The 15,440-nt window shown below is 42.5% G+C and overlaps 1 protein-coding gene across 1 annotated transcript; it reads right to left on the bottom strand.

Moving 5' to 3' along the window:
- Positions 1 to 2,468: 2,468 nt before the first annotated feature.
- On the bottom strand, positions 2,469 to 11,193 carry BLOC1S1 (biogenesis of lysosomal organelles complex 1 subunit 1). Its single transcript, XM_072135103.1, has 4 exons — positions 10,990 to 11,193; positions 6,722 to 6,794; positions 3,580 to 3,712; positions 2,469 to 2,923 (listed from the first exon to the last, which is right to left on the bottom strand). The coding sequence occupies exons 1-4, from the start codon at positions 11,048 to 11,050 to the stop codon at positions 2,813 to 2,815; spliced, it is 378 nt and encodes a 125-aa protein (XP_071991204.1). The 5' UTR covers positions 11,051 to 11,193; the 3' UTR covers positions 2,469 to 2,812.
- Positions 11,194 to 15,440: the final 4,247 nt, after the last annotated feature.

A 15,440-nucleotide genomic window follows, 5' to 3' on the forward strand; every position in this document is an offset into this window, starting at 1 on the left:
GAATCTGGAGACTAAAGAAGTTCATACAGGATTATTCAGCATGTACACTCACTGACCACTTTATTAGGTACACAATGCTAGTAACGGCTTGGACCCCCTTTTGCATTCCTCAGAGATTTTGGTCCATATTGACATGATGGCATCACACAGTTGCCGCAGATTTGTCGGCTGCACATCCATAATGCAAATCTCCCGTTCCACCACATCCCAAAGATGCTCTATTGGATTGAGATCTGGTGACTGTGGAGGCCATTTGAGTACAGTGAACTCATTGTCATGTTCAAGAAACCAGTCTGAGATGATTCCAGCTTTATGACATGGCGCATTATCCTGCTGAAAGTAGCCATCAGATGTTGGGTACATTGTGGTCATAAAGGGATGGACATGGTCAGCAACAATACTAGGCTGTGGCGTTGCAACGATGCTCAATTGGTACCAAGTGGCCCAAAGAGTGCCAAAAAATATTCCCCACACCATGACACCACCACCACCAGCCTGAACCATTTATACAAGGCAGGATGGATCCATGCTTTCATGTTGTTGACGCCAAATTCTGAACCTACCATCCGAATGTCGCAGCAGAAATAGAGACTCATCAGACCAGGCAACGTTTTTCCAATCTTCTACTGTCCAATTTCGATGAGCTTGTGCAAATTGTAGCCTCAGTTTCCTGTTCTTAGCTGAAAGGAGTGGCACCCGGTGTGGTCTTCTGCTGCTGTAGCCCATCTGCCTCAAAGTTCGACGTACTGTGCATTCAGAGATGCTCTTCTGCCTACCTTGGTTGTAACGGGTGGCGATTTGAGTCACTGTTGCCTTTCTATCAGCTTGAACCAGTCTGTCTATTCTCCTCTGACCTCTGGCATCAACAAGGTATTTCTGCCCACAGAACTGCCGCTCACTGGATGTTTTTTCTTTTTCGGACCATTCTCTGTAAACCCTACAGATGGTTGTGCGTGAAAAATCCCAGTAGATCAGCAGTTTCTGAAATACTCAGACCAGCCCTTCTGGCACCAACAACCATGCCACGTTCAAAGGCATCAAATCACCTTTCTTCCCCATACTGATGCTCGGTTTGAACTGCAGGAGATTGTCTTGACCATGTCTACATGCCCAAATGCACTGAGTTGCCGCCATGTGATTGGCTGATTAGAAATTAAGTGTTAACGAGCAGTTGGACAGGTGTACCTAATAAAGTGGCCGGTGAGTGCATGTGCATGGGCAGCACGGTGGCTGAGTGAGTAGCACTTCTGCCTTGCAGCGCTGGAGTCCTGGGTTCAAGTCCCATCCAGGTCAACATCTGCAAAGAGTTTGTATGTTCTCTCCGTGTTTGCATTGGGTTTTCTCCGGGCCCTCCTCCCACACTCCAAAAAACATACTGGTAGGTTGTTTAGATTGTGAGCCCCATGGGAACAGTGACCAATTTGACATGCTTTAGGCAGCACTGCGTAATCTGTGTGCACTATATAAAGAATTATTATTATAGGGAGATGGTAAGCTGCGATGGTAAGATAGTATCTGTAGATAGGCCTTACCCTTCTTTATAATCCTACCCGTGATAAAATAATCTCCACAGAACAGTTGCTGGTGTGAAAACCAAATCCTTTCATTTTTACCCCTATAAAATCATGTTTTATAGGGAACCTCCTTCAGATCCCATGAAGCTTATGGTTTTGTGAGCTACAGAACTGGAAATACAGGCAATTGAAAAATAAGTGGGACCTGGATCTTTATCTGCAGCTTGCATTTCCAACTACGGTGGAATTTATAGTGCACCTGTGTAAGGATATGCCCCACCGGGCAGGTTCAAACCTCTTGATGTATCTGTCGGGCGGCGCGCCCGATGGACAAAACAACTCCAGGTCCGACCTGTCGTAGTTTTGCATAAAAACCAAAGAAAAGCTTGCAGGCTTTTAAAAGATGGGATTCTATAAATTATATTTCATTCCCTACCTCAGAAGACTAGTAGATTAGTGTGGTAAAACCTGCTGACAGATTCCCTTTAGGAACAAATCTATTGTTTAGTTTTTATTTTAATCTTTCATTAATGTATTTAAGGTCTGTACACCCTATTGCACATAGGACACAATACCAGCTTTTTCACGTATTTATTATGTTCGAATATTCTCAACATCATGAGAACCAGAAAACGATGCCTGTTCATTGATAAAGGTATGTGATGTACACTGATGTCTCTGTCCAGTACACCAGTAAGTGACTATTCAGCATTACTATTTGGTTCCTAGCACACATATAGCAGGCAATAACCCAATAACGTTATCTAGCGTATAAAAGACTCAGAGAACTTCTTTAAGGACCTACATTTTCAGGATCGGCAGGACAGTAGCTGTCTTCAGCAGTCAGGCTATTAGCAAATTTCTCTGCTTAGTGGTGGAGATGTGGCAATTTATTCTATGCACAACCAAGAAGGCACATGAGAAAACATGACCAAAAAAAACCAAAAACAATAATTTGGATGTATTATGGAATTGGCAATTCCTTGTATGATTTAATAGCCTTAGCGGCACATTTATGAATTGTGGACATGTTGTATAAAGTATTAAAACATGTATTTGTTCTGATCTTAAGTGACATCCATATTCCTTGGTTCAAAGTCAAAAGTTTCAGCATATTACTCTAAAATTAAATTAAGCAACAACAGTAGGAAGGCATTCCACCTGGATAGTTCAGCGTATCAAATAGCTAGAAACAAATTTACAGTTAGGTTCTCCACTTCAAGGAAATCCCAAATACTTTTGATGACATTGCGGTATAGAATGTTATCAGGTTTCAGTAGTCTCAGTTGTGCGGGAACTCAAGAGGCAGAAGGCTGGAGCTGACCTTTATACACATACTCCAGAGCGGTGGCCACGATACGCATGTCCTTCTCAATACTTCTAGCCCAATTCTCCACATCACCAATTTCCTGGATAAGAGAAATGCAAATATGTAGAATAAAATACACTCAGGACAGTATTTATCACAACTTTTGTATATACTTGTATATGTGTAACCTTTATGAAACTGTATGAGTACAAGGGCATTATCTCTCTACAACATATACATGGGTATTATCTCCCTATTACATATTCAACAGTATGATCATCCTACGACACATAAAAGGGCATTGTGCGCTTACTGTCACCAGAGCCTAAAGGAAAAGGTTTTAAGATTTAGCAAGAACTTGTTTGGTAGGAAATAAAGGTCTGTTTGTCATTCAGAAAGTTCCCTGACATATTTTTCTTTCTCAAGTACTGGATTGTAAAGTATAATATAAGCAAAAACTAAAATTATAATATATATATATATCTCACACACCACATATACATACATCTCTATCTCTCTGTATCTATATGTTTATTTACACACACATACATACATACACACTCAGACATATAAAATGATAGATACACAAATATACAATATTTATTTAAAGCTCTGTCAAATTCTTGTGTGATATAAGCCTTATCCCCCTTGCCAATATGTTTATTTTTGATGCTGTGCTGTATATTTATGGGAGAAATACCTATAGGACAAATAAAACCTTACCCACCGTAACATACAATCCCTGGAGAAACTCACCTTCAATGCCTGGTTAAAGTTCTCCACCAGACTGATCCACTGTGTGGTCTGCTTTGCAAATTGTGCAGCCTGTGTCTGCAGTGTCTTCACTTCATGGTCCAACTTTCTTTGATTCACATAGGCTTGGGCCACACTGTGAACAATGAAGACATCTTAGCCCATTCATAGACATAAAGAATATACGGTAAATTTCCTATCATGCTGGATGAAAGCCACCACAATCCATGTTACAAAAAGAAAAATAAATCAATGGAATATGAATTGAAAACATAATCCATGGACACTTGATGTAAGTGTAAAATGATACATGTAAATTCTCGTAATATCATAAATGGAATGGAAAACATAAGCATTTTGGAAGTCATCAGTGACTAAACAGCACCTCCTGGTGGCCGTCAACGCACTTTAACGTAACCCACATTAGAAAGGGATGAGACAAGCTGCATGTAGTTATACAGTATTCGGTAATTCAGTGTAAAACGCTAGCTTGCTATAATAACAAATTGGTGGGTTCTTTCCTAGTACACGGAAAACCATATAGTCAGTTAAAAATATTATTTGATTTTTGATCTGCCTATAAAAAAAACTCTCCTGACCTGAAAGAGCTGCTCTACCTACTTGTTTTTGTGAAGTGAAGCCAATATATAGTATGTTAATTGTTCCAGGGGAAGGGGTTCCAACTCTCACACAACTGCCTTCCCTGCTTACACCTCCACCAAATGTTTTGATTTCCCTGCCTTCGGTATGGAATGGTGTTTATTTGGTTCTATACAGGAACTATGGGGGGACATTTATCATACGCCAGTGCTCAGATCCTCCATGAACTTCTGCGTCACTCACCCACTATCTGCTCTTCTCACAACCACGTCCAGGACTTTTTCTGTGCATCTCCTATACTCTGGAACCCTCTACCAAAACATCAGACTGTGCCCAACCTTCCAACATAAACTGAAACCCCATCTACTAAGATTTGCCTCTGCTATGCTCCCGCACCTAGTGACGCCATCTAACCTCTCATATAGTGATCTCCATCTGCATAGCCTCCAGGGCTACAGAGCCACTTAGGCAAACATCTGTCTCAGACTCCTCGATTACCCTAACTTCGACTCAGAGTCCAATTCCGGCCTTGTTTTCCTGCTCAGTCTAGCAGATAAATGCAGATAAATACTGAACATGTACGTAAAGTGCACATTCTTCTTAACTAAAAGCCTATAAGAAGGATGCACTGCTATGGCTTGACAGGCTGAATGTTTTGTACCCAGAGTCCAATGAAGGCATTCTGAACTGAAGGCAGATCATCGGTGCAGGAGGGAGGGTAGCTGTGAGTGCAGCTGAGAAGTCGTCATTGCTCCCGGGCCCTCTCCTGCCGCTTCGCTCTGTTCCCAGACTTCTGACACTGGATGTATGCACTGGAGTAAGTACAGAGAGCAGAGCCCCCGCAGGAGAGGGCCTGGGAGAAGCAAGTACTTGTCAGCTGTAATGCACTGCTCCTGTGTCCTCTACCTTTCCTGGTGCATACAACCAGGACGGGACACTGAGCGGAGCAACACATGTAGCTGCAGTGCGGTGCAGAAGCAGAAGAGTCAGGAAAGGAGAGGATTTATTAGTTTTTTTAATCTACCTGGGGGGCTCCAGTATTAGGACTTTTAGTGTCCGTTCTAAATACAGTATTTGGTTTCTGGGTTGGCATTTTGTGCTCGTTGCCAATGTGGCCACTTAAAATTCAGCAGTATGATAATATGGCTCTAGGACCAATAAATGTTTTTCACCCATGGTCTATATCCTTAGATCAGGAATAGAACAGACATTTAAATGAAATGTCATAATTGATTATGTTTGTGGAGTCGGTCAAGTGTCTATACAATGTATATGTGTACATTATTATATGTATTCATGTACATGTACTTATTATTTTGTTGGTGAAAAATAATTGTGTGATTGCAGTGTTATACAGGAAAAGTAACATCAATTCTGCTTTAGATTTTATTGGAGATTAGTAAAGTTAGTTCAAGGGAGTCTGGTACTTGAGTTCCTCTCAAGGACATCTTAAATCTCGAGGGCCACTCCCTTTTAATAAGTGTTTGTGTATAAATGGGAATAAATAATTCTCTGGATTAAGTGTTTTTCACTGCAAAGCCAAACTCTGTCAGTAAGAGCCATTAATGACAGACCCAAGGAATATGACCCACCCAAGGAATATGTAGAGATGGCACAGCACAGCGTCTGTGTAATGAAGAGCACAGCCTGGAAACGTGGATATGGCACCCTCGCCTCTTGTGTCACCCCTTCTTCCTCACAGATCATAAGCTATTGTGAGCAGGGCCCTCATTACTATTGTTCTATATGAGCATGTTATTGCTCTGCCTTTTCACATTGCAAGCTCCAGTCCTCCAACTCGTATGACCATACACTAAAAAGGGCCTGTGATGGCTGCCAAAAGGATCAAAAAGTAAAAGAAAAAATTAAAGGTATAAATAAAATACGATACCCAGCAGTGGAGCAGTATAGAAGATAAAATGCCCGCACCAGTGCTACTTCCATATCAGAAGCAGACAGGACTGACCTACAGACCTTCCACTAGTGCTACAGAGGGAAACACAGAACACGATCACTGTATTGCTGTGCCTAGGTTACACGAATATTCATAGGCCTTATTATACCGTGATGGAGGAAATATGTATACATTGCGCTAAGAATATAGGGCCATGGCATTTGTATTTCTGCAAGGAGCAAAAGCAGCTTGTGTAAAAAAAAAAAAAAAAAAAAAAAAAAAAAGGACTGCATCGGCCCTTTTAAGGGCTAATCCTCACGTCCCGCACTTTTTTAATATCTTTTATTATCCAAATATGTAAATTTTCTAAAGAAGAAAATTTACATATTCAGATAATAAAAGTTATTAAAAAAGGGCTTAAAAGTGTTATCCTCACGTCCTATAGATCCACCTACCACCCCATCTACCTTTATAGGTAGATTCGTGGTGGTAGGTTCCCTTTAAGTTTCCAGTCTGCCCCTTCTGCACAGTATATTTTGATTCCTGGGTGCCTTTGTATGTTCTGGATGGTGATCTGTGGCCAAGTGTAGGGTGCAGCATGATAACACATTACATATATACTACGATACAATCCCCGCAGTGTTCACTCACCCGACATTAAGGTGATCTACTAAAGCCTCGGTCAGGTTGGTGGCTGCAGCGATGGCCTCCTTTCTCCTCTTCTCTATTTAAAAGAGAAAACAATCCTTAGGTTTGCATCATACAGGTGTCCTTCTACATCAGATGTCAGACTGCACACAGACCCACTATTTTGTTGTATTGTGGATAGTTTAAATTATAGACCTAGAGACACCCATCTCCGATTCCCATTCTGACTCCTTGGGAGACTTAGTGCACCTCCTGTATGCTGGTCAGACCACATGGACCAAGCACAGTGCCATAGCAAGAGACGATTCTGACACGCTTTGAATCAGTTGGATGCCAATAGAGAGGGGTACAGTATATAAATAGCCAATAGAGGGGGGCACAGTCTATATAGCCAATAGAGGAAGGAACGGTGGTATGTATAGCTAATAGAGGGTGGCACAGTATATATAGCCAATAGAGGAAGGAACGGTGGTATGTATAGCTAATAGAGGGTGGCACAGTATATATAGCCAATAGAGGAAGGAACGGTGGTATGTATAGCTAATAGAGGGGGGCACAGTATATATAGCCAATAGAGGAAGGAACGGTGGTATGTATAGCTAATAGAGGGTGGCACAGAATATATAGCCAATAGAGGAAGGAACGGTGGTATGTATAGCTAATAGAGGGTGGCACAGTATATATAGCCAATAGAGGAAGGAACGGTGGTATGTATAGCTAATAGAGGGTGGCACAGTATATATAGCCAATAGAGGAAGGAACGGTGGTATGTATAGCTAATAGAGGGGGGCACAGTATATATAGCCAATAGAGGAAGGAACGGTGGTATGTATAGCTAATAGAGGGTGGCACAGAATATATAGCCAATAGAGGAAGGAACGGTGGTATGTATAGCTAATAGAGGGTGGCACAGTATATATAGCCAATAGAGGAAGGAACGGTGGTATGTATAGCTAATAGAGGGTGGCACAGAATATATAGCCAATAGAGGAAGGAACGGTGGTATGTATAGCTAATAGAGGGTGGCACAGTCTATATAGCCAATAGAGGAAGGAACGGTGGTATGTATAGCTAATAGAGGGTGGCACAGTATATATAGCCAATAGAGGAAGGAACGGTGGTATGTATAGCTAATAGAGGGTGGCACAGAATATATAGCCAATAGAGGAAGGAACGGTGGTATGTATAGCTAATAGAGGGTGGCACAGTCTATATAGCCAATAGAGGAAGGAACGGTGGTATGTATAGCTAATAGAGGGTGGCACAGTCTATATAGCCAATAGAGGAAGGAACGGTGGTATGTATAGCTAATAGAGGGTGGCACAGTATATATAGCCAATAGAGGAAGGAACGGTGGTATGTATAGCTAATAGAGGGTGGCACAGTATATATAGCCAATAGAGGAAGGAACGGTGGTATGTATAGCTAATAGAGGGGGGCACAGTATATATAGCCAATAGAGGAAGGAACGGTGGTATGTATAGCTAATAGAGGGTGGCACAGAATATATAGCCAATAGAGGAAGGAACGGTGGTATGTATAGCTAATAGAGGGTGGCACAGTATATATAGCCAATAGAGGAAGGAACGGTGGTATGTATAGCTAATAGAGGGTGGCACAGTATATATAGCCAATAGAGGAAGGAACGGTGGTATGTATAGCTAATAGAGGGGGGCACAGTATATATAGCCAATAGAGGAAGGAACGGTGGTATGTATAGCTAATAGAGGGTGGCACAGAATATATAGCCAATAGAGGAAGGAACGGTGGTATGTATAGCTAATAGAGGGTGGCACAGTATATATAGCCAATAGAGGAAGGAACGGTGGTATGTATAGCTAATAGAGGGTGGCACAGAATATATAGCCAATAGAGGAAGGAACGGTGGTATGTATAGCTAATAGAGGGTGGCACAGTCTATATAGCCAATAGAGGAAGGAACGGTGGTATGTATAGCTAATAGAGGGTGGCACAGTATATATAGCCAATAGAGGAAGGAACAGTGGTATGTATAGCTAATAGAGGGTGGCACAGAATATATAGCCAATAGAGGAAGGAACGGTGGTATGTATAGCTAATAGAGGGTGGCACAGTCTATATAGCCAATAGAGGAAGGAACGGTGGTATGTATAGCTAATAGAGGGTGGCACAGTCTATATAGCCAATAGAGGAAGGAACGGTGGTATGTATAGCTAATAGAGGGTGGCACAGTATATATAGCCAACAGAGGAAGGAACGGTGGCATGTATAGCTAATAGATGGTGGCACAGTATATAGCTAATAGAGGGAGCAAATTTGTACTTCTTTTAATGACACACAATAGTAATTATATATTATGTATATTAAGCTGCTGTCCTAAATATTCATGGTTAAGATTCTTCCTGTGGTTACCATCTCAGTGCTCCTGTCCTGCCGAGGTGATGCCGATACAGTGTGTGATTAATAATATGTATACAGATGCATCATATATAGTTATCTAATAGAGAGAGTATATACATCTATATCTATTACAATGTGCACAGTATGAATAAAAATGGGGGGCTGAATGTATTCATTTATTATGGGGAAAGTGTATACATGTAAATTAAAGAGCTCTGTACATCTGTGGAATCATTTGGGACACTGTAAATATGCATATAGGGACCTGGTATTGGTGCTGCGCTTCTGTATGAAGCTTGGTTCTAGTAATGTCCATACTGGTGCTGTAATCAACACCAAACAGCATTATAATTGGAAAGACACTTTACTTTTTAATTAAAAGGGAGACACTGTATATTCTGGGGGAGCAATGTCTAAGCTAACTTAGTGGTATAGTGCGGCATATACTATAATCCATACATAAATACATGTCTTCAAAATTTTTCATTTGGTGGGGGGACGGTTTATGGTAAAAATTGGGCACATTGCATATATTTTAATGACCCATGAGGGAAGGGGGGTTATTTTGTGAGATTCGCCCTGTACAACAAAGTACCTAGAAATTGATACTGCCCTGATCTCTTGCATGGCACTTAGATCCCCTGAATGATATTTTCTAATATGTTTGGATACTCCTGATAACCCCTTTGAGATGACGAAAGTCTCCTTTGGGGGGGGGGGGGGGTAGAGCTGTCCCCGTCACATATTCATCTGCGCACCTTTTTAGTTTCCAAATAGTGAACCTACGTATTGCAGATTGCATTTAGTGTAACCTATAACATATTTTACAGGATACGGATTTCAATTTATAGAACTTGTGATATTATAGGCGATTGTACAGGCACTATTGCTACCTCTGGCTATGGGAAGCTGTCATTAGGTAAAAATGTGTGATGTGATCCTTATAACAAGATCCTTTTATAGGGGTTGTGGCAAGTATTATTGTTCCCCCTATCTGCAGGCCCAGTTGTTCTGTGCCATGTAAACAAAGAGAGCACAGAGCCAGGAGGAGTTAGTTCTTTCTCCCTGTAGCTTCAGCTCTTGCAGAGTATGGGCTCCTTTTCTTGGCTAGCATATGGACTCATGATACTAGAGAACCACAAGGTGTTTAACCATCTAATTAGGCAACATCTGCTTTTTTTGAGAATGTGGAAATAAACAGATAACATACAAAAAAAAAAAAAAAAGAAGAAGAAAAAAGAGCCCCGGCTCAGAAGTAGAGGGAGGTCTGGCATTTTTTCTGGTTAGAGCCAGTACTGCCGAATTCTTGTTACTTTTTGCATGTGTTTCAATAGAAACTCACGTGTCATAGGACTGAGCCCCATACTTACATTTGGATTGTGTTTCTAAACACAATGCAAATACAGAGGGGAATAACTAGGAGATGCTGGGCCCCATAGCAGATATCTAAATTGGGCTATACAGCATAAACATACATAGGCCCCATAGCGCCTGCCACCGCTGTAGTTACGCCACTGCAATCACAAAGTGTGAATGCACATTCCCTGATATATCATGGGTGTGCTGCCTCAAATGTAAGAAAATAAATAAAAAACCAAACCACATACAGCCGCACAGTTACTAGTAAAGCTGTGGGCATACAGTTCAGCCATGTTTGTATGAGGTGATGGGCACTGTCTTTGGATATTATATGGATAATTACACGCAGTATAAATGAGTATATACTACAGACACTCCCTTGTGCGGTGCACGCCCTCCCGTACACCCTGTGTGAGTGACAGCAGCGCCCTCCTATCAGCCCCATATAAAAGCCGCGTTACCATGGAGAACCTTCAAGCCGAAACTTTAGCCCGAGGCTTCAGAACGACGACTAGGCCTCGGGCGCCACTCACCTTGCAGCTCCTTCCTCTCGTTCTGCTTCGCTTGGTGCTCCTTGAGCAGCCGGGAGAGCATGGCGGAGGGTGCACACACCACCAGGCGGCAGACTCGTCAATGTGCCCGGGTGCGGGGGAGAGCACAGGGCGGAAATGGAGGGAGATCTCGTGACTGTGATGTCTTTCTATGAGCTGCGTTGCTTCTCTATGCCTTATGATGATAGAACTGTGTCACAACCGCAGCTGCTATTAGAGCGCTGTACACACAGGTGAAAACATTGAAGACGCTTGATACACTCATAACGCTTTACTTTGGCATATTGTGATCCAGTCCACTGTGTCAGCTGAAAATACTTGTAGCTATACAATTTCTTGTGGTGTATGACTTCTGGCGAGATGCACCTGCACTCGGAGCGCAGATGCCCATGGGGCGTTTTAAAACCATCCAAAACACAAGTGGGAAGGGTTGGCCAAACCCCCATCAAAGTGGCGTTTTTTGTCATGTTTTTAAACAGCCCAGAACAAGTCTATAGGGCAGTGATGGCGAACATTTAGAGATCGAGTGCCCAAACTGAGACCCAAAAAACATTAGCTTTTCCCAAAGTGCCAATACAGCAATTTAGGCAGTAACAAACTTATTGCTACCATAATTTTGGAGCTCCAATCCTACCCTGTCCACACCTTTTCACTCTTCGGACAGGACCAATCAACACAGGATGGGTCACTTTAAAATATCAGGGCACTACCTGGACTGCCTGAGAAGATGCCATGTCTGGCAAACTCTGTGCCTGGGAGACAGCCCGTGTGTCCACAGAGAGGCCTCCGAGTGCCATCTCTGGCACCAGTGCCATAGGTTCGCCACCACTGCTATAGGGGATATTTATCAGGGTGCATTCACACATGGGGTTTTTTGGATACATTTTAAAATGCATACAAAAACACGTGTTTTGGAGGTTCCTCTCCAAAATCACTCCAGTACTGCACTTGTACAGAATCGTTTGGCAGTTGTTACCGTTGGTTGAATAAAGAACTGTAAGTTACCGTATATACTCGTGTATAAAAAATGTGCTGAAAAACTTCACTTCGGCTTATACACGAGTCAACTAAAAAAAAAAAAATTAATACTCACCCTCCGGTGTCCGGATCCTCGGCGGCGGCTCCGCTCCTCTCTTTCTTCACTGACGGCTCCCGGTCTCTTTCCTTACTTCACTAGCCAGCAGTTGCGTCCATGCGATCTGCCAACGGGCGCACACTATGATGCGGCGGAGTCGACACCGCCGCATAATAGTGTGCGCCCGCCGGCAGATCGCATGGACGCGACTGCCGGCTAGTAGTAGTGTGCGACGGGCGGCAGACCGCATGGACGCGACTCTGCTGGCTAGAGAAGAGAGAAGAAGCTGCCGGGAGCCGCAACGGCCATCGGGGTCACCGGAGGGTGAGTATTAAGTTTCATTTTTTTTTCTGTTTGACAAAAACTGCGGATGGGGGCAGGCTTTATACTACATGGGGGCAGGCTGTATACTACATGGGGGCAGGCTGTATGCTACATTGGAGCTGGCTGTATGCTACATGGGGGCTGGCTGTATGCTACATGGGGGCTGGCTGTATGCTACATGGGGGCTGGCTGTATGCTACATGGGGGCAGGCTGTATGCTACATGGGGGCAGGCTGTATGCTACATGGGGGCAGGCTGTATGCTACATGGGGGCAGGCTGTATGCTACATGGGGGCAGGCTGTATGCTACATGGGAGCTGGCTGTAGACTAGATGGGGGCTAGCTGGCTGTATACTACACCCTCGGCTTATACAGTTTTCTGTGGTAAAAAAGGGGTCTCGGCTTATACTCGAGTATATACGGTAACATGAATACCTCTTCTGGTAATATACAGTGTACATTTCAGTTGTGAAGTTTTTGTTCCTGCAGCATCTTGTTTTGTAATAAATATATTTTAGAAAACTGTAATTTCTTACTCTATAAGATACAATTAAACATATAACTGGAGTACTCCTTTAAGATCAAACACTGCACTTATTGCTTGGCATTTGCACAGCCGTACTGTAAGATGCATTAGGCAGACCTTGCAACTCCTTACATTGACATTGAGAACGCTGCCGAAATCTACTGGAACAGACATAAGAGGATATGTTATAGCAGAATACAATAACCATATCAGGGCCTAACAGGTTTTCTTGCTCTGTTACCATAGTAATGATGTGTAATTGCCATCACCAAAACACCGGCCATACAGGAAAAAGGAAACAAAATACCTTTACTATCACATAGCGAGTGGCAAATTGGCTGGAGGACACAGCAAAGCCATTGGGTCATTAATGAGGTGCGGAAGCTGCTGGAAGTAGAGAAGCGGCTTTATTTCCTACCCTAGGGCCTATACTCCAGTCAATAAGTTTTCCAAGTTTTTTTGTGGTAAAATTAGGAGCCTTGGCTTATAAGCGAGTGCACAGTATCACTTGCATACAGTATAAGGGGGAGTTCCGCTGCACAGTGCACAAAGGTTGGGGCTGGGGCAGCACCCACATCGCCTTCCCGTGGTCCTGCCTTCCCGTGGTCCTGCCTGCCCTGTGTCCCTACCTTGGCTGCCACCGTGGGCCTAGTCGCACCCGTGGAGTGACCTGGTGGCTCCCCGCCACAGCAAGTCCATCCCGCTTTGCGGTGCGCTCTGGCAAAGACCAGGAGTCCACTGAGACTCCGCTCCTGGGTCGCGGCTGGCATATTTATCCCCCGCAGTGGTCCAGGGAGTCCACACACTTTAGTCCCAAGGGACTATCCCCATAGACTGTGACAATCACCACAGTCATGGTGCCTGTATCTATGAGTAATTGCCCCTGGCTTTTCATGATAGATTCTGATGGTAGATTTCCACTGCAGATGCCACTTATATAAACACAGTTATAAGTGACAATTATTATTATTGGAAATATCTGCTATTTTTGGAACATTGATTTAATAAATATCTGAGTAAATAAAAGAATATATCTATATTTATATAAAGCCATCATATTACACAGCGCTTTACTGATTATGGGGTACATATATAGTTAAAATAAGACATTGCAGAGTAAAACATAGTCATGTGAAACAATAGGAGTGAGGGTCCTCACACTCTATGAGGGTGCAGTCACACGTTAAAGTTACAATGGCATCTCAATTAGTTTTGAGGTGGTTTTAGCTGCAGTTTTGTCAATTTCACAGGTGAAAGACATGGACTGCATGGGTCAATTTAATTTTGAAGGAGAAAGCTGCTCCACAAATGTCATTCACCTGTTGATTTGATGTCTTTGACTTGTTAAAATAAGTAATATCACCTAAAACCACCCCAAAACTAATTGCGATGCAGTTTTAACTGCAACGTGTGACCGCACCCTCAAGAGGGAAGGGAGACACGAGGAGAATAATAGGTTGTATAATGGTCCAGCCATTCTTTATACAGGAGCCAGATAAAAATAATTAAAGAAAGAAAGAAAGCTGCTGCTTGATAAAGATTCATGGGGAATAGAAACGTTGCAGATGCTATGCTTTTGCGAATAAAAGACAAGTTCCACACTTAATAGGATGCTGTGTTTTTTTCCAATTTGTTTGCTTGAACTACTGTAATTTATTATCATCTGTCAACTTATATACAGAGTGCAGTCACACAGTTCTTGAAGCCAAAAGCAGGTGTGGATCATAATGGTTTGAGGCTGCGCCTCCTCCTACTTTTACTCCATTCCAGGTTTGAACATCAAAAACTGTATCTGAAAAACGTGTGACTGCACCCACAGAGTCCAAATTCTGCAGAGTAGCCTGGATAACAGACGGGAGGAGTGTACAGGGGTGGTCAGTGAAAATAGTTATGGGGTGTGATAGGTCTGTCTAAAGAGATGGGTTTACACAGCATGTTTGAAGCTTTGGTGGTTGGGTATTAGTCTGATGGTAGAGCATTCCAGAGAATCGGTGCTGGATGTGTCTAAAGTGAGGATGCTACTTTTTAATGGGTAATAATCCAGAGATTATGTGCATTATCCATTTTGTAAAGCTGTTATTAGTCAAAAGATGACAACTTTAGAGGCATACTACTCCTAATATGCTTTCCGTAGAATACATGAACTGAATACTTTGCCAACATGCATCTAACCCTATAGCATTTGTTATGGAGCAATTTACACAGGATTTATAAAGGCAACACAGTCATTTGGTTCACACTGTCCATACATGAATTGTAGTATAGAGAAGATACACAACATGCTAAGGACTTTAACATCAGCGATTTGGATTAAGTGGATTAAAAGACAAACATGCTTTGATGAGATTTATATTGTATAATCTGAGCTTTGTCTGTCATGGTCTTTTAACTCAGAGATGAAACCATTCTTTGATATCCTTTTCCTTATTCAGATGTGCAATGTTAAATATTAGCTAAAAATGGTAATAACGTTTCTCAATTCTGCAAAACAAAGTAAAGGCCTTACTG

Source organism: Engystomops pustulosus, chromosome 2 (assembly GCF_040894005.1).
Source record: "Engystomops pustulosus chromosome 2, aEngPut4.maternal, whole genome shotgun sequence".
Classification (NCBI taxonomy): Eukaryota; Metazoa; Chordata; class Amphibia; order Anura; family Leptodactylidae; genus Engystomops; species Engystomops pustulosus.